Source organism: Rhinopithecus roxellana, chromosome 10, assembly GCF_007565055.1.
Source record: "Rhinopithecus roxellana isolate Shanxi Qingling chromosome 10, ASM756505v1, whole genome shotgun sequence".
In the NCBI taxonomy this organism is placed as follows: Eukaryota; Metazoa; Chordata; class Mammalia; order Primates; family Cercopithecidae; genus Rhinopithecus; species Rhinopithecus roxellana.
Genome location: NC_044558.1, coordinates 53,642,876 through 53,660,479, shown reverse-complemented (window position 1 = coordinate 53,660,479; position 17,604 = coordinate 53,642,876). Strand labels below are relative to the sequence as shown.

Here is a 17,604-nt window from a genome sequence, read left to right as displayed (position 1 = left end):
TGGCTAAATTTTGTATTTTTAGTAGAGACAGGGTTTCACCATGCTGGCCAGGCTGGATTTGAACTCCTGACCTCAGGTGTTCCACCTGCCTCAGCCTCCCAAAGTGTTGGAATTACAGGCGTGAGCCACGGTGCTTGGCCACACTTGTTTCTTTTTCTTTTTCTTTTTTTTTGAGACGGAGTCTGCTCTGTCACCAGGCTGGAATGCAGTGGCGCGATCTTGGCTCACTGCAACCTCCGTCTCTCAGGTTCAAGCAATTCTTCTGCCTCAGTGTCCTGAGTAGCTGGGACTACAGGTGCACACCACCACGCCCAGCTAATTTTTGTATTTTTAGTAGAGATGGGGTTTCACCATGTTGGCCAGGCTGGTCTCAATCTCTTGACCTCATGATCCCCCCGCCTCGGCCTCCTAAAATGCTGGAATTACAGGCGTGAGCCATTGCGCCCGGCCCACACTTGTTTCTTATACAAGTCATCTCTCCCTCACTTGTAGCTTCCTCAAAGAGAGGGGCTGTGTTTTCACTTTATCACTCCTTCCTCCCCTCAAACAGTCAAGTACAGTGCAGTGCTCTGTACCTAGCCTGTGCTCAGAGAATGCTTTTTCTACTCTGGTGTGATGGGACAGAGATCTGAAACTGAGGAACAAATGGAGTTATACTGAGAAGATTTGAGTCTCCATGTTTAGAGCAGGCCACATAGTTTGGGGTGTGAGCATGAAGCTAAACTAGATGGCAGATTGAGGAGCTCATCCCTCTCTGCTCCTCCCCTTGCCTGGACCGCTCCCCTGGCCTGCAGGCCTGATCTGTCCTCTGGAATTTTCCTTCGCAGAAGCCTCAGTGTAAAGTCTGCCGATCATGCCCTGTGGTGCAGTCGACCCATCACCTGTTTCTGGACCTGCCTAAGGTAAGTGAGCTTTTCTCTCTAACCTCGTTTTCAGGAGGCCTCTTCTGTCCCCTCTGCCTTAGCCACAGATACTGAGAGCAGATTACTCTTAAATGTTTTAAATTTCCATGAATAATTGTACATATTATTATCAAGAGATTAAATAGATTAAAAGGCACAAAGTGAAAGCCCCAGGCCCACTTGCAAGAGGTATTTACTACTCATTTTCCTTTGTGTCTATTCAGAAATGTCATATGCATGTAAATGTATTTTTATGTCTCTCTCTTTTTTCTTTTTTCTTTTTTTTTTTTTTAAGGGATAGGTTCTCACTCTGTCACCTAAGCTGGAATACAGTGGCATGATCATAGTTCACTGCAGCCTTGATCTCCTGGGACCAATCAGTCCTCTCCCCTCAGCCTCCCAAGTACCATGCCTGACTGATTTTTTTTTTTTTTTTTTTGAGACAGAGTTTCGCTTTTGTTGCCCAGGCTGGAGTGCAGTGGCGCAAACTTGGCTCACTGCAACATTTGCCTCCTGGGTTCAAGTGACTCTCCTGCGTCAGCCTCTAGAGTAGCTGGGATTACAGGCGCCCCCCACCATGCCTGGCTAATTTTTGTATTTTTAGTAGAGACAGGTTTTTGCCATGTTGACCAGGCTGGTCTCGAACTCCTGACCTCAGGTGATCTGCCTGCCTCAGCCTCCCAGAGTGCTGGGGTTACAGGCATGAGCCACCACACTGGGCCACCTGACTAATTTTTAAAATGTTTTTGTAGAGATTAGTTCTCACTACGTTACCCAGGCTGGTGTCAAACTCTTGGGCTCAAGCAGTTCTCCTGCCTCTGCCTGCAAATGTGTTGGGATTACAAGCATGAACAACTGCATCCAGCATTGACCTCCCTTTTTTTTTTTTTCTGAAATGGAGCGTCTCTCTTGTTGCCCACGCTGGAGTGTAATGGCATAGTCTCGGCTCACTGCAACCTCTGCCTCCCAGGTTCAAGCAATTCCTCTGCCTCAGCCTCCCAAGTAGCTGGGATTATAGGTGCCTGCCACCATGCCTGGCTAATTTTTGTATTTTTAGTAGAGACGGGGTTTCACCATGTTGGCCAGGCTGGTCTGGAACTCCTGACCTCAGGTGATCCGCCCACCTCAGCCTCCCAAAGTGCTGGGATTACAGGTGTGAGCCACCATGCCCAGCCTGACCTCCTTTTTAAAATACAGTGTTCCTCCTTCTGTACCCTGGGCTTGGAGAAAATAAAAAATAAAAGGCTGGGCACAGTGGCTCATCATGCTTGTAATCCTAGCACTGTAGGAGGCTGAGGTGGGAGGATCTGTTGATGCCAGGAGTTGGAGACCAGCCTGGAAAACGTAGTGAGACACTGTCTCTACAAAATAATCGAAAAATGAAAAATTAGCCAGGTATGGTGGTGCGATCCTGTAGTCTCAGCTATGTAAGAGGCTGAGGTGGGAGGATCATTTGAGCCCAGTAGTTTGACGTTACAGGGAGCTGTGATTGTGCCACTACACTCCAGCCTGGGCAACAGAGTGAGACCCTATCTCTAAAGTATAAAAATATTAGGTCGGACGCAGTGGCTCACGAGGCCGGATGCGGTGGCTCACGCCTGTAATCCCAGCACTTTGGGAGGCTGAGTCCGGTGGGTCACGAGGTCAGAAGATCGAGACCATCCTGGCTAACATGGTGAAACTCCGTCTCTACTAAAAATACAAAAAATTAGCCGGGCGTGGTGGCCGGTGCCTGTAGTCCCAGCTACTTGGGAGGTTGAGGCAGGAGAATGGCGTGAACCCGGGAGGTGGAACTGGCAGTGAGCCGAGATCGTGCTGCTGCACTCCAGCCTGGGTGACAGAGCAAGACTCCATCTCAAAAAATAGAAAAAAAAATTAAATGCCACATGCAGTGACTCACGCCTGTAATTCCATTACTTTGGGAGGCTGAGGCAGGAGGATTGCTTGAGCCCAGGGGTTTGAGACCAGCCTGAGCAACTTGGCAAGACCCTGACTCTACAAACGTGAAACAATTATCTTGGCCTGGGCGCAGTGGCTCACATGTTAATCCCAACACTTTGCAAAGTCTAGGTAGGTGGATGACTTGAGCCTAGGACTTTGAGACCAGCCTGGGCAACATGGTGAGACCCCACCTCTACAAGAAATACAAACGTTAACTGGGCATGGTTGTGTGTGGCTGTAGTCCCGGCCACTCAGGAGGCTGAGGTGGGAAGATCACCTGAGCCTGGGAAGGTTTGAGGCTGCAGTGAGCCGTGATTGAAACACTACACTGCAGCTTGGGCGACAGAGTGAGACCCTGTCTCAAAAAAAAAAAAGGAAGAAAAAAATTGAGCCAAATATGGTGGTGCACATCTCTGGCCACAGCTACTTGGGAGGCTAAGGTAGGAGGGTTGCTTTGAGCTGAGGAGCTGAAAGCTATAGTGAGCCATGATTGCACCACTCACTCCAGTCTGGGCAACAAAGTGAGACCCTGTCTCAAAAATAAATAAATGCATAAAATATAATAGTCCTCATGTTGGGTTTGTTGGGTGTTTCCTCGTGATTAGATTCAGGCTATGCATTCTTGGTTGGAATGCTACATAAATGACATTGTGTCCTTTTCAGAGGCACACGATGGCCATCCCCTTCACTGGGAATCTCAACTTTGGTCAGGTGTTACTCAGTTTGTCCACTGTGTAATTACTATTTTCCCCATTGCAACTTATGAGCAGTCTGGGAATACACTTTATTTTTTTCTTTTCTTGAGATGGAGTCCTGCTCTGTCGGCCAGACTGGAGTGCAGTGGCATGATTTCAGCTCACTGCAACCTCCACCTCCCAAGTTCAAGCGATTCTCCAGTCTCAGCCTTCGAGTAGCTGGGATTATAGGCACATACCACCATGCCTCGCTAATTTTTGTGTTTTTAATAGAGATAGGGTTTCACCATGTTGGCCAGCCTGGTCTCAAACTCCTGACCTCAAGTGATTCACCCGCCTTGGCCTCCCAAAGTGTTGGGATTACAGGCGTGAACCACTACGCCCAGCCTTGTGGGAATATACTTTAAGATAATGCAATACTTTGCTCTTCATGAACAAAATATTCCCTCTAAATTTAGCATTCATTGATAATTTTTACCTTTATTATGGTGATTTTCCAACTCTACCACTACCCTCTATATTTATCCTTCTCCCTCCATTTATTTTTAAATTTGGTTAGCTGTTTATTATCAGTATAGACTTCATGGATTCCTATTTTTTTCAATTTCTTATAATCCTTTCCTGTCCTAAATTTATTTTCTTTTTCTTTTTTTTTTTTTTTTTTTTTTTTTTTTTTTTTGAGATAGAGTCTTGCTCTGTCACCCAGGCTGGAGTGCAGTGGCCGGATCTCAGCTCACTGCAAGCTCCGCCTCCCGGGTTTACGCCATTCTCCCGCCTCAGCCTCCCAAGTAGCTGGGACTACAGGCGCCCGCCACGTCGCCCGGCTAGTTTTTTGTATTTTTTAGCAGAGACGGAATTTCACCGTGTTAGCGAGGATGGTCTCAATCTCCTGACCTCGTGATCCGCCCGTCTCGGCCTCCCAAAGTGCTGGGATTACAGGCTTGAGCCACCACGCCCGGCTCTCCCATCATTTTTTAAACCCTTCCTTAATTTGTGGCATAAAGAGATACTCTAGGTTCATCTGGTTCAGCCTTGAAATCAACTGTGTCACCAACCTTGAGTTTAATTTAGTAGGGAACAGTATTAGATACCGAAATCTAGGTGGTAGATGTGCTCATTGCTACTGGGTATCGTTGCTACTAGAACCTTTCAGCAAAGAGAGTTGGTATTTGTTTTTTTTTTGTTGTTGTTGTTTGTTTGTTTGTTTTGAGACGGGGTCTCGCTGTTACCTAGGCTGGAGTGCAGTGGCACGATCTTGGCTCACTGCAACCTCTACCTCCAGGGTTCAAGCAATTCTCCTGCCTCAGCCTCCCGAGTAGCTAGGATCACAGGTACCCGCCACCACACTCAGCTAATTTTTTTTTTTGTATTTTTAGTAGAGATGGGGTTTCACCATGTTGACCAGGCTGATCTCTAACTCCTGACCTCAGGTGATCCGCCTGCCTCAGCCTCCCAAAGTACTGGGATTACAGGCGTGAGCCATCGTGCCCAGCCAGTTGGTATTTATTTTAGGTTCACATGGACACCTGCAATTTCAGTTCATCCCCACAGAGTTCTTCGTCACTTCCTCTTATTTATTTCATGTCTCTATCTACCTTCTTCCACTGTAGGTGTCCTGGTTCTCAATAAGCATCAGCACATTTACTTATTAGCTCAATCCTACAATACACCTAAAACAATTTCAGAATTGCTTTGCTGGTACGTCTACAAAAAAAATAACCTATTAAAAAGAGTTTAGGTGGTTGGGCACAGTGGCTTAAGCCTGTAATCCCAGCACTGTGGGAGGCCGAGATAGGCGGATCACGAGGTCAGGAGATCGAGACCATCCTGGCTAACACGGTGAAACCCCGTCTCTACTAAAAAATACAAAAAATCTAGCCGGGCGAGGTGGCGGGCGCCTGTAGTCCCAGCTACTCGGGAGGCTGAGGCAGGAGAATGGCGTAAACCCGGGAGGCGGAGCTTGCAGTGGGCTGAGGTCCAGCCACTGCACTCCAGCCTGGGTGACAGAGCGAGACTCTGTCTCAAAAAAAAAAAAAAAAGAGTTTAGGATTTGTTGACAATCCTGATTCCTCCCCTAGACTAAGGGTATACAGTCAAGTATGTTCAAACAAAATTTTTTTCTAGAGACAGGGTCTCTGTCATCCATGCTGGAGTACAGTGGCATAATCATAGCTCACTGCACCCTCAAACTCCCAGGCTCCAGTTGTCCTTTTGCTTCAGCTTTCTGAGTAGTTGGGACTACAGGTGTGTACTACCATGCCTGGCTAATTAAAAAAAAATTTGGCTGGGCGTGGTGACTCACGCTTGTAATCCCAGCACTTTGGGAGGCCAAGGCAGGTGGATCACGAGGTCAAGAGATCGAGACCATCCTGGCCAGCATGGTGAAACCTCACCTCTACTAAAAATACAAAAATTAACTGGGTCTGGTGGTACCCACCTGTAGTCCCAGCTACCTGGGAGGCTGAGGCAGGAGAATCGTTTGAACTTGGGGGTGGGGAGGTTGCAGTGAGCCGAGATCATGCCACTGCACTCCAGCCTGGGCAGCTGAGCGAGACTCCATCTCAAAAAAAAAAAGATTTTTTTTTTGGTTGGGCATGCTGGTTTACACCTGTAATCCCAATGCTTTGGGAAGCCGAGACTGGAGGATTGCTTGAGCCTGGGAGTTTGAGACCAGGCTGGGCAACAGAATGATACCCTACCTAAAAAAAAGAACAAAAAAAAAATTTTTTTTTTTCTGTTTTGCACTTCCTCGGCTGGCCATGGTGGTTCATGCCTATAATTCCAGCACTTTTGGGAGGCTGAGGCAGGAGGATCACTGGAAGCCAGGAGTTCAAGAATAGCCTGGGCAACAAAGCAAGACCCTGTCTCTATTAAAAAAAAGAAAAAATTGGTTGGGCACTGTGGCTTATGCCTGTAATTCCAACTTCCAACATTTTGGGAGGCTGAGGCGGGAGAATTGCTTGAGCCCAGGAGTTTGAGACCAGGGTGGGCAACTTGGTGAAACCCATCTCTACTAAAAATACAAAAATTAACCAGGTGTGGTGGCACGTGCCTGTCGTGCCAGCTACTCAAGAGGCTGAGGTGGAAGGATCACTTAAGCTCGGAAGGTTGAGGCTGCAGTGAGCCATGATGTGCCACTGTACTCCAGCCTGGGTGACAGTGAGATCCTGATATGGAGCAGATTAGCACGTTCTCTACACAAGAATAACATGCAAACTTGTGAAGTGTTCCATATTTTTAAAAATAAAAAAATTTTTTTTTAGGGACAGGATTTTGCTGTGTTGCCCAGGATGGTCATGAACTCCCGTCCTCAAGTGATCCTCCTGCATCAGCCTTCAGAGTAGCTGGGATTACAGGCGCAAGCCACTGGCTGTGTGTTAAAAATCTAGTTAAGTCTGGGCATGGTGGCTCACAACTGTAGTCCCAGCCCTTTTGGAGGCTGAGGTGGGCAGATTGCTTGAGTTCAGGAGTTCAAGACCAGCCTGGGCAATGTGGCAAAACCCTGTTTATACAACAGTTACAAAAATTAGTCTGACGTGGTGTGCACCTGGGATCCCAGCTACTGGGGAGGATGAGGTAGGAGGATTGCTTGAGCCCAGGAGGTTTAGGCTGCAGTGAGCTGTGGTTGTGATTGCACCACTGCACTCCAGTCTGGGCAACAGAACTAGACTCTGTCTCCAAAAAAAAAAAAAGTTATATATTGCCAAATTGTGCTCCAAAAAGGTTGTGTTTATCCTTATGCTAACCATATACAAGACTTTCCTAAATCAACCCTCTTGTCTTTCTCCGTTATCTCAGCTGGAGAAGCGACTGGAGGAGTGGTTGGGGAGGACATTGCCTGGCAGTGACTGGACTCCCAATGCCCGGTTTATCACCCGCTCTTGGCTTCGGGATGGCCTCAAGCCACGCTGCATAACCCGAGACCTCAAATGGGGAACCCCTGTACCCTTAGAAGGTTTTGAAGACAAGGTAAAAACCGTTTTTTATTCATATCATTCAGCTTTGGTGTTGAGACCCTGGGCCAGCAGAATAGACTGCTGATTGTCTTGTTTCAGTTTGAGACTTTGGATTGGTCCCTAACATGTTTACCTCCTCCTGACCTCCAGGTATTCTATGTCTGGTTTGATGCCACTATTGGCTATTTGTCCATCACAGCCAACTACACAGACCAGTGGGAGAGATGGTGGAAGAACCCAGAGCAAGTGAGCAGTTCTTGGTTAGGCTGTGCATGGGGAGGGTAGGCGGTAGGGTGTGGGTGTTAGGGTTGGGTGTCTGGTCTTCCTTGGGCCTTTGAAGAAGGTCTCAGGAAATCTCTCCTAACTACATTCCCTTAGGTGGACCTATATCAGTTCATGGCCAAAGACAATGTCCCTTTCCATGGGATAGTCTTTCCTTGCTCAGCCCTAGGAGCTGAGGATAACTATACCTTGGTCAGCCACCTCATTGCTACAGGTAAGTACCCTGGAAGACTACTGATGGGGTGTTCATAGGAAATGAGGGTTGAGGCAGTACTTGGAAAAAGATCTTAGAGAGCTGCTGTCTTGAGTTAGGAGTTGAGATGAAATAGGAAATAATTAAAATGAGAACTCAACCTAGAGAAATGAAACAAGAACCTGAAGAAAGCAAAAGTCCAGCCGGGCGCGGTGGCTCAAGCCTGTAATCCCAGCACTTTGGGAGGCCGAGACGGGCGGATCACGAGGTCAGGAGATCGAGACCATCCTGGCTAACCCGGTGAAACCCCGTCTCTACTAAAAAATACAAAAAACTAGCCGGGCGAGGTGGCGGGCGCCTGTAGTCCCAGCTACTCGGGAAGCTGAGGCAGGAGAATGGCGTAAACCCAGGAGGCAGAGCTTGCAGTGAGCTGAGATCCGGCCACTGTACTCCAGCCTGGGCGACAGAGCGAGACTCCGTCTCAAAAAAAAAAAAAAAAAAAAAAAAAAAAAAAAGCAAAAGTCCAAAGCTAAAACTCTGTAGTAGATACAAGCAAAGACAAAAAGGCCAGAATGGATAGGAAGGGATTCCCAAAATCTGAGCATACCAGCCCCTTAAGGAGGAATGTTGCTAGACAACCATAGTTGAGGTTAGAAAGAGGAAAGAAGGAAGAGTTAGTGGGCTAGAGAGGGGAAGGATGTGATTTGAGCAGATGGTTTTCATTCTCCTCTGTCCAGAGTACCTGAACTATGAGGATGGGAAATTCTCTAAGAGCCGGGGTGTGGGAGTGTTTGGGGACATGGCCCAGGACACGGGGATCCCTGCCGACATCTGGCGCTTCTATCTGCTGTACATTCGGCCTGAGGGCCAGGACAGTGCTTTCTCCTGGACAGACCTGCTGCTGAAGAATAATTCTGAGCTGCTTAACAACCTGGGCAACTTCATCAACAGGTGGGAATTGGTAAGGGGTCAGAGTTAGCAGTGAGCTGGGGTGGGGCTTATTTTCCCTCAGGAGATGGGAATGTGGAGAGAACTAGAAAATGGACAGGAGGCTGTGAGGACAGTGTGGAAAGTTGATTTCTATTAATTGGGATCTATTCCTAGCACATACGAGGCTATGTATGCTTGATGGAACAGTTAGCTATAGAGATGTGATTTAGCAAAGTTGGTTATAAAGTGGGTTTTTGTAAATTGTGTTATTACTGTTCTTTGTAGAATTGAAGATGTATTCTCTCCTAGCAAAATAGTTCACCTGCAGATCATTGAAAAGTTTGGCTGAAGAAAGGGTTATTTTGGTGTGGGGGTAGGAGGCTTCTGTGGGCTGGGCATGGTGCCTTACGTCTGTAATCCCAGCACTTTGGGAGGCCAAGGCAGGAGGATCACTTGAGGCCAGGACTTGCCTGACCGACATAATGAGTCTCCCGGCCTGGTGCGGTGGCTCACGCCTGTAATCCCAGCACTTTGGGAGGCCGAGGCGGGCGGATCACGAGGTCAGGAGATCGAGACCATCCTGGCTAACACAGTGAAACCCCGTCTCTACTAAAAATGCAAAAAATTAGCCGGGCATGGCGGCGAGCACTTGTAGTCCCAGCTACTTGGGAGGCTGAGGCAGGAGAATGGCGTGAACCCGGGAGGTGGAGCTTGCAGTGAGCCGAGATCGCGCCACTGCACTCCAGCCTGGGCGACTGAGCGAGACTCCGTCTCAAAAAAAAAAAAAAATGAGTCTCCCATTTCTACAAAAATAATCAGCCAGGCGTGGTGGTGCACACCTGTAGTCCCAGCCACTCAGGATGCTGAGACAGGATAGTCTCTTGAGCTCGGGAGATTGAGGCTGCAGTGGAGCAGTGCTTGTACCCCTGCACTCCACCCTTGGCAATAGAGGGAGATCCTGTCTCAAAATTAAAAAAAGGGCTTCTGCTATACTCAGAGTTTTTGTTACCTTAGGCTCACATTCTATCATTGGTGCCTATCTCAGCTCTTCTGCAATCTAAAGCAGTATCCTCCGTAGCTTAGGATTCTTTAGTCACGCTCTCTGAACCCTGGACCCTTATAGGTCAGTCCTGCTACTCACTCTCAGGTTTGGTCATTAACCACATTTAATAAATAGTCCTTACCTACAGGAGTTTGAGACCAGCCTGGCCAACCTGGTGAAACCCCCGTCTCCACTGAAAATGCAAAAATTAGCCGAGCATGGTGGCACACATCTGTAATCCCAGCTACTCGGGAGGCTGAGGCAGGAGAATCACCTGAACCCGGGAGGCAGATTGCAGTGAGCCAAGATCATGCCACTGTGCTCCAGCCTGGGCAACAGAGCGAGACTCCTCAAAAAAAAAAAAAAAAAAAAAAATTCCTTACCTAGAGTATTTGTTTGATAGCAATTAACACATATTTCAGCTTGGTCATTTTGAGTAATGACTTCTTAAAAATAAGAAATAGAGTTGTTTAACTTAATCAGATTTTTTTATGTGCAGAGTCAGATTCTTAGGGGAGAGAGAGAGTAAATAATTAATTAGTTAAGCCTTGTCTACTGGCTTGAGGAAGCCAGGAGTTACCTGTTCTAGGCAGGAATCCTGAGAGAATGTACAGTTGTGGAAATGGGGTCAAATTCTAAGGAGGAGACTGGATAATAACTTCCTCTCTTTTTTCCACTTCTCCTTTCCTACTCCCAACCAAGAGCTGGGATGTTTGTGTCTAAGTTCTTTGGGGGCTATGTGCCTGAGATGGTGCTCACCCCTGATGATCAGCGCCTGCTGGCCCATGTCACCCTGGAGCTCCAGCGCTATCACCAGCTGCTTGAGAAGGTTCGGTAAGTAACTGACATCTCTGTGTCATCTGCTGGCGTGTTGAGAGCCTTGTATGGGTCCCTGTAGGACATTACACCTTGGCCTGCTTCCTCCCTTCCCAGGATCCGGGATGCCTTGCGCAGTATCCTCACCATATCTCGACATGGCAACCAATACATTCAGGTGAATGAGCCCTGGAAGCGGATTAAAGGCAGTGAGGCTGACAGGTAGGTAAGCGGGGAGGGTTGGCTAAAGGAATAAAGTGGCTTGTAAGCTGTATCCTCCTGGAGGTCTTGACTAATATCTCTTCTTCCTCAGGCAACGGGCAGGCACAGTGACTGGCTTGGCAGTAAATATAGCTGCCTTGCTCTCTGTCATGCTTCAGCCTTACATGCCCACGGTTAGTGCCACAATCCAGGCCCAGCTGCAGCTCCCACCTCCAGCCTGCAGTATCCTGCTGACAAACTTCCTGTGTACCTTACCAGCAGGACACCAGATTGGCACAGTAGGTGGAAGAGCCAGCCTGTCTTAAAATTGATACTTTTGCTATGCAGCTTTTGGAGTGGGTGAGAGAAGACCTAACATCTCTCCAGTGTTACTTTGGTCATGGGACTCAAGTTTCTGATATAAAGTCTTTGGTGGTCATTCACAAGTCCAGAATTATCTGTACATCCTCATTGTTCTTCATGCCAGAAACCAGAACCTGGCACACAAAACTAACTGGTAAACAGATATTTGAAGAAACACTGGTCACCTAGTCTCCACAATGCTAGCAGATAGTGGGCAGTGAAAAAGAGGAAATAGCCATTTCCTCTTCGACACAAAATGAAAAAAAAAAGTAAGTAGATCGCTAAACTTCTGGATCAGCCTAGCATCCTTAGAGCGCTTAAAGAATCTTTGACCCTATAAATTATTTGGGGTTTCATAGGGAAAGCTATCGCTGATTTCCTAAAATCAGCAGATATTAGCTCAGTGTTATGCTCGTTCTTTCTAAAACATATCAGAGATTGGGGTTGGAGAGGTCATCTGTATAGTCTGGTAGAGTCTGTTATCTAATCAGCAGATGTTTCTGGAACTTTTTTTTTACAGGTCAGTCCCTTGTTCCAAAAATTGGAAAATGACCAGATTGAAAGTTTAAGGCAGCGCTTTGGAGGGGGCCAGGTGAGAAAAGCTAAAGGCTGTGCCCTCGCTTCACAACAGCCATAGCATCACTCCCTTAATTTCCCTAAGTAGTCCTCACCCATCACTCTTTCCATCTTTTGGCCCTGCTGCTTCCTCACTTAGTTTTTCTTTCCTGTCTTAGCTAGAAGAGACCTTCGACTTAAAGGTAATCACTTTCCCTCTGAGATGCTGTATAAAACTGGAGGTTAGGGGATATTTATGGTTGCTGGTGATAACTTTGTTGTTGTCCTCCAGGCAAAAACGTCCCCAAAGCCAGCAGTTATAGAGACTGTTACAACAGCCGGGCCACAGCAGATACAAGCGCTGATGGATGAAGTGACAAAACAAGTATGAAGCTTAAGCCCTGTGGGAGACTGGACAAGCTGAATCCTAAATAGATCTTTTTCTTGCCTCACTGTTACCCTTCCCACCCCCCTTTATCTTAGGGCAACATTGTCCGAGAACTGAAAGCACAAAAGGCAGACAAGAACCAGGTTGCTGCGGAGGTGGCGAAACTCTTGGATCTAAAGAAACAGTTGGCTGTAGCTGAGGGAAAACCCCCTGAAGCCCCTAAAGGCAAGAAGAAAAAGTAAAAGACCTTGGCTCATAGAAAGTCACTTTAATAGATAGGGACAGTAATAAATAAATGTACAATCTCTATATACAAGCGAGACCCTTTCCTTTTGTGTACTCCAAGCCTTCCCCCGAATATGTGGGATTGGGGGTCACATCATTGGCACTAGTGAGAGATCATTGGCACTAGTGAGAGGGTGGTCAGTAGCCACTTCTGGGAAAGGTGGGTAGTGTGGCCCGAGTGGAGGACTGATGCTCCCAATTGTTCATGCTTGGTGCAGATTCACCATTCGGTCGATCAGAGCTCGACGAGTCGCCTCTACTTCCCTGGTCAGGCGCTCGATTTCCTGCTTGAGCCGTTCATTCTCTTCAGCTAGCTGTGCCACTTTCCTTTCATTCTCCTGTTCTTTCTCCTTCATTCGCTGCTTTCCAGCCCGGGCTGGGGAATGGCCACTCTGTTTCCGTTTTCTGGTTCTCCCTTGGTCTTCCTCCTCTTCCTCCTGAGCCAGGGAGCTCTGACTAGAATCTGGAGAGCGAGGGCTCTGGGAGGTGCTTGTGACCTCTGCTGGTTCTGGCTCCTCCTCGGTCAGCCAAGCCAGCGAAGCAGGGTCAAGAGTGGTAAAGGTTTTTGATTCTTCCTTCAAGGAAATGAGGAAAGGGAACATAGATATTAATTGAGAAGGAAAAGGTAACATCCCCCTTTAGCTTTAGGCCTAGCATTCTTACCTCTTCATTTCCAGGAGGTGAGACATAGGTACCCCCATTTTCATCTGAAGACAGGACCTCTTGCAGGTCCTCATACCAGGCTTCCAGCTCCCAGCTGGACAGTGTCCCGAAGGAGAAAGGCAATGACTCAGCTGCCATCTCTGCAGTTGGATCCGTCTGGAAAAGCACATTTGCAGGGTAATGGGGAGTGGCTGGAACAAGCTCCATGTAGCAAACAGTCTATGCCACAGGTTGGCAAGCTGGTCTGATGCCTGTTTTTGTAGGTAAAGTTGTATTGGAAAACAGCCACATCTGTTTATTTACATATTGTTTATGGCTGCTTTGGTGCTACAGTGGCAGAGATGAAGAGTCACGCTAGAGACTATAGGGCTCTTAACATCTAAAATATTTATTATCCTGCCCTTTAAAATTTATCAACCCCTAGTCTATATTAATATTCCCTCCTTGCTTTTGCCCAGGACTTGAAGAAGCAAAGTGCCTGGATATCCATGCTTAGGGGATCTGGAGGACTAGTCAAATTCCTCAGTCCCCATCAAGGTTAGGCTGAGCTGAAGGACTATTTGTCTGAGCTCCCCACACAGGAGAAGGGAGCACAAATGACCTGGTAATTGCTCCTGGAAACTATCAATAGAGTTCGCAAGTGAGACTGAAGACTAGTGAAAGTTTAACCCTGATGGGGACTGAAGACTGGTAAGGCAAACCAGTTGTCTTTGTTGGGGCTTTCTTTGAGGACCATCTTTCCATTAGGACATTCTTTAAGAAAAGTGGTTTGCTCACCTTGTAGGAGCAAGCCAGGAGAATAGACAGCCTGATAGCAAAAGCTTGCTCAGATTCAAACCCTCCTCCCATCTTCTCTAGGTCTTTTCATAATCTCTTAGGGTCTCAGCAAAATGAGGCTAAGCAGCATCTCTTAGGACTTGCTTTTGGGAAAGGGTAGGTTAAGTTTACCTGCTTTCAGGTGTGGTGATGTATGAAGATACACTTCCTTCTTGAACACTGTGGGCAACAAAGAGAAATGTTAGCCATTTTTGGAAGGGGGAGAGGCAACTTATTTTTCTTTTCTTTTGAGACAGAGTCTCGCTCTGTTGCCAGGCTGGAGTGCAGTGGCGCAATCTCGGCTCACTGCAACCTCTGCCTCCAGGGTTCAAGTGATTCTTCTGCCTCAACCTCCCAAGTAGCTGGGACTACAGGTGCACGCCACCGCGCCCAGCTAATTTTTGTGTTTTTAGTAGAGATGGGATTTCACTGTGTTGGCCAGGATAGTGTCCATCTCTTGACCTCGTGATCCACTCGCCTCCCAAAGTGCTGGGATTATAGGCGTGAGCCACTGTGCTGGGCCCTTATTTTTCTTTTATCTCCAGCCTCCTACTGGTCCGTCCTTACTTCTGGTCTTGTGGGGTATGCATACTTGGTCCCTGTAGCCATTTCCAAGGGCAGAAGAGGGCCTGACTTTTTTTATTTTTAGTTGCTGACATTTGTAATCCTGGTTACATAATAGCAAAGTTCTGGCCAACTCAGCTTTCTCTAAATTCAAGGCAGGCCTTAAACCTGCCAGGGTAAAGACTAAACTACAGGGAAGGGAACAAATCGTAGCATTTTCCTAACTCCATTCCCACACTGACATCCTCCAAACGTACATTTCCAGTCTGGACCTCTTCCAGAACTTCCGACTCTGCTGTCTACTGCCTACTTGCCATTTCTTTTTCAATGTCTAACAGGCACCTAAGACTGTGCAAACTTGTTGATTTTCCCCTTCCAAGGTCATCCCCATCTCAGATGACAACTCTAGTTGCTTAAGCTAAAAACCTTGCTATCATCCTTCATTCCTCTTCTCTCACACCCTGGAATCCAAAGTACTACAAATTTTAACTCTTTTTTTTTTTTTTTTTGAGACGGGTCTCACTCTTTTTGCCCAGGCTGGAGGGCAGTGGCGCAATCTTGGCTCTGCAACCTTCGCCTCCTGGGTTCAAGCGATTCTCCTGCCTCAGCCTCCTGAGTAGCTGGGATTACAGGCATGCACTACCATGCCTGGCTAATTTTTGTATTTTTAGTAAAGATGGGGTTTCACCATGTTGGCCAGGCTGGTCTTGAACTCCTGAACTCCTCGTGTGATCCACTCTGGTCTCCCAAAGTGCTGGGATTACAGGCATGAGCCACCATGCCCAGCCCTTAACTCATTCTTTAAAAATGACTTTTTAAAACTTTGCTTAGAAGAATCTAAACACGGCCGGGAGTGGTGGCTCAAGCCTGTAATCCCAGCACTTTGGGAGGCCGAGACGGGCGGATCACGAGGTAAGGAGATCGAGACCATCCTGGCTAACACAGTGAAACCCCGTCTCTACTAAAAAAAATACAAAAAAAACTAGCCGGGCGAGGTGGCGGGCGCCTGTAGTCCCAGCTACTCCGGAGGCTGAGGCAGGAGAATGGCGGAAACCCGGGAGGCGGAGCTTGCAGTGAGCTGAGATCCGGCCACTGCACTCCAGCCCGGGCGGCAGAGCAAGACTCCGTCTCAAAAAAAAAAAAAAAAAAAAAAAAAAAAAAAAAAAAAAAGAGAAGAATCTGAACACTTCCTTTTTTTTTTTTTGAGACGGAGTCTCGCTGTGTCGCCCAAGCTGGAGTGCAGTGGCCGGATCTCAGCTCACTGCAAGCTCCGCCTCCCGGGTTCACACCATTCTCCTGCCTCAGCCTCCTGAGTAGCTGGGACTACAGGCGCCCGCCACCTCGCCCGGCTAGTTTTTTGTACTTTTTAGTAGAGACGGGGTGTCACCGTATTAGCCAGGGTGGTCTCGATCTCCTGACCTCGTGATCCGCCCGTCTCGGCCTCCCAAAGTGCTGGGATTACAGGCTTGAGCCACCGCGCCCGGCCTAAACACTTCTAATTCCATTCTTTCCAATCTAGATCAATTCACCACCATCTCTCAATTACTGCAGAAACTTCCTGATTGCAGAAGGTCTTCCCATTTCTTCTCTTGCCACCCCTCCCCGTAAGTCTATTCACCATACAGTAGCCTGAGTGAACCTTTTAAAACAGGTCATTCCTCTGCTCAAAACCCTTCAATGACTTCCTAATTCATATCATGGAAGTCACTGGAGGGTTTTGAGTGGAGGAATTACCTAAGGTAATTCCTGACCACCTGATGTAACACAGTAACCTCCATCCTGAACATTCTCCATTCCTTTCTCTGCTTTAGCTTTCTCCACGGCACTTATATTTTGTTTACTGTAGGCCTCCCACTGAGATTATTTTTTCCTCTTGCTCACGGATGTTCCCTGAGCCCCAAACTGTTTGGCACACAGTAGGTCCTCATTACCTATTTGTTAAGAATGAATGAATTCCCCCCCCAATCTCTCTTACAGGGAAGGGGCAGACGCAGAGCGGCAGCTGCCGATCCCTAGGGACTGGAGATGCAATATTGCCCGAAATATTTCTCTGCAGGGCTGTCCTCCCTGGGGAACCCTCCCTTGCCTTCCAGTGTGTGGGACTTGGCTTTCATCAGCAGTGAAGCCTCAGGTCAGAAAGCTGCAGAGCCAAACAGGGGGCTGGCCTGATGCAATGGTTACACAGAGATTAGCTGGGAGACAGGACCGGGTTAAAGAGGCAGGGACTAATCCCGAGGGAAGGACAATACCCTGGGGAGACCTCAAATGGCCTCCTACACTTAAGAGATCCAGGCTGCTCTCTTGTGCGGGAGGCCCAGAGACCTTTCCCTCTAACGGCAAAGGGAAAACACACCGCTCCCTGTCCATCGGCACCCCTCCCAAAGGCTTGTGTCAAGGTTCCCCTATCAGCCCTGCAGGGTCCAGTAGCCCCAGCTACCGAGGTGGCCATGCTGACACCAGAGACGCTGAGACTGAGACAGGATTGGGGGTTGGGTAGGGAGAAGGCCAATGGTGGCGAACGGGCGGAAACGGCTTGAGCGATGGTAACCCAGTCTTAGAGCGGGGGTGTGTCCTGCTGCCTCCCCCAGGGCAGGCCTAACGAGGTGGCCTAAAGTTGGCTACGGGAGAGAATGAATTTCCCTAGGGCAGCCGAGGTCCCTTTACCCAGCAGCACAGAGCAGGGCCCATGCTCCGGCTGCGGGCAGGGGTGGAGAGACGCTGTCGTCCGAAGCAATAGGGGTTTGTATGCACCACCCCAGAATAAGAGACTCTCCCCATTCCTCTCTCGGACGGTCCCTGACTTCACTGTGGAGGGGTGAGGCCAATCCTAAAGAGCGGACGCCCCAACTCTGAGGAGACGGGAGGGTAAAGGGCAGATGGGAGTCAGTACTCGCCTCTCTCCTCAGGTTCCAGCTCTGATTTTGGCTCTGTCGCTGCCACCCGCTCATCTTCAACATGATACGCTCAGTGTCTTAGACTTAAGCCTCTGACCTCGGGAGCACCTAGCTGTAA

General features: G+C 48.1%; 2 protein-coding genes across 4 annotated transcripts in view; one reads left to right on the top strand and one right to left on the bottom strand.

Annotated features, from left to right (window-relative positions):
• The window catches only part of MARS1 (methionyl-tRNA synthetase 1), a 27,238-nt gene extending 14,658 nt beyond the window's left edge, over positions 1-12,580 (top strand). Inside the window, exons 11-22 of one of the 2 annotated variants that reach the window (XM_030938469.1) lie at positions 828-902; positions 7,337-7,507; positions 7,645-7,740; positions 7,873-7,990; positions 8,707-8,920; positions 10,644-10,775; positions 10,875-10,979; positions 11,071-11,257; positions 11,842-11,913; positions 12,056-12,079; positions 12,169-12,261; positions 12,360-12,580. In XM_030938469.1, the coding sequence (XP_030794329.1) occupies positions 828-902; positions 7,337-7,507; positions 7,645-7,740; positions 7,873-7,990; positions 8,707-8,920; positions 10,644-10,775; positions 10,875-10,979; positions 11,071-11,257; positions 11,842-11,913; positions 12,056-12,079; positions 12,169-12,261; positions 12,360-12,506 (1,434 nt within the window). In that variant the 3' untranslated portion in view covers positions 12,507-12,580. The remainder of the gene's footprint in view (positions 1-827; positions 903-7,336; positions 7,508-7,644; positions 7,741-7,872; positions 7,991-8,706; positions 8,921-10,643; positions 10,776-10,874; positions 10,980-11,070; positions 11,258-11,841; positions 11,914-12,055; positions 12,080-12,168; positions 12,262-12,359) is intronic. The other variant, XM_030938470.1, reaches the window with a different exon arrangement.
• On the bottom strand, positions 12,513-17,604 carry DDIT3 (DNA damage inducible transcript 3). Of its 2 annotated transcripts, none has more exons than XM_010388959.2 (4): positions 17,487-17,604; positions 14,161-14,208; positions 13,213-13,463; positions 12,513-13,124 (listed from the first exon to the last, which is right to left on the bottom strand). In XM_010388959.2, exons 3-4 carry the CDS (start codon positions 13,417-13,419, stop codon positions 12,753-12,755), a joined length of 579 nt encoding a protein of 192 aa, XP_010387261.1. In that variant the 5' UTR covers positions 13,420-13,463; positions 14,161-14,208; positions 17,487-17,604; the 3' UTR covers positions 12,513-12,752. The 2 variants fall into 2 exon arrangements, with proteins under 2 accessions (XP_010387261.1, XP_010387262.1); XM_010388960.2 differs by having other exon boundaries at positions 13,213-13,368; positions 17,487-17,603.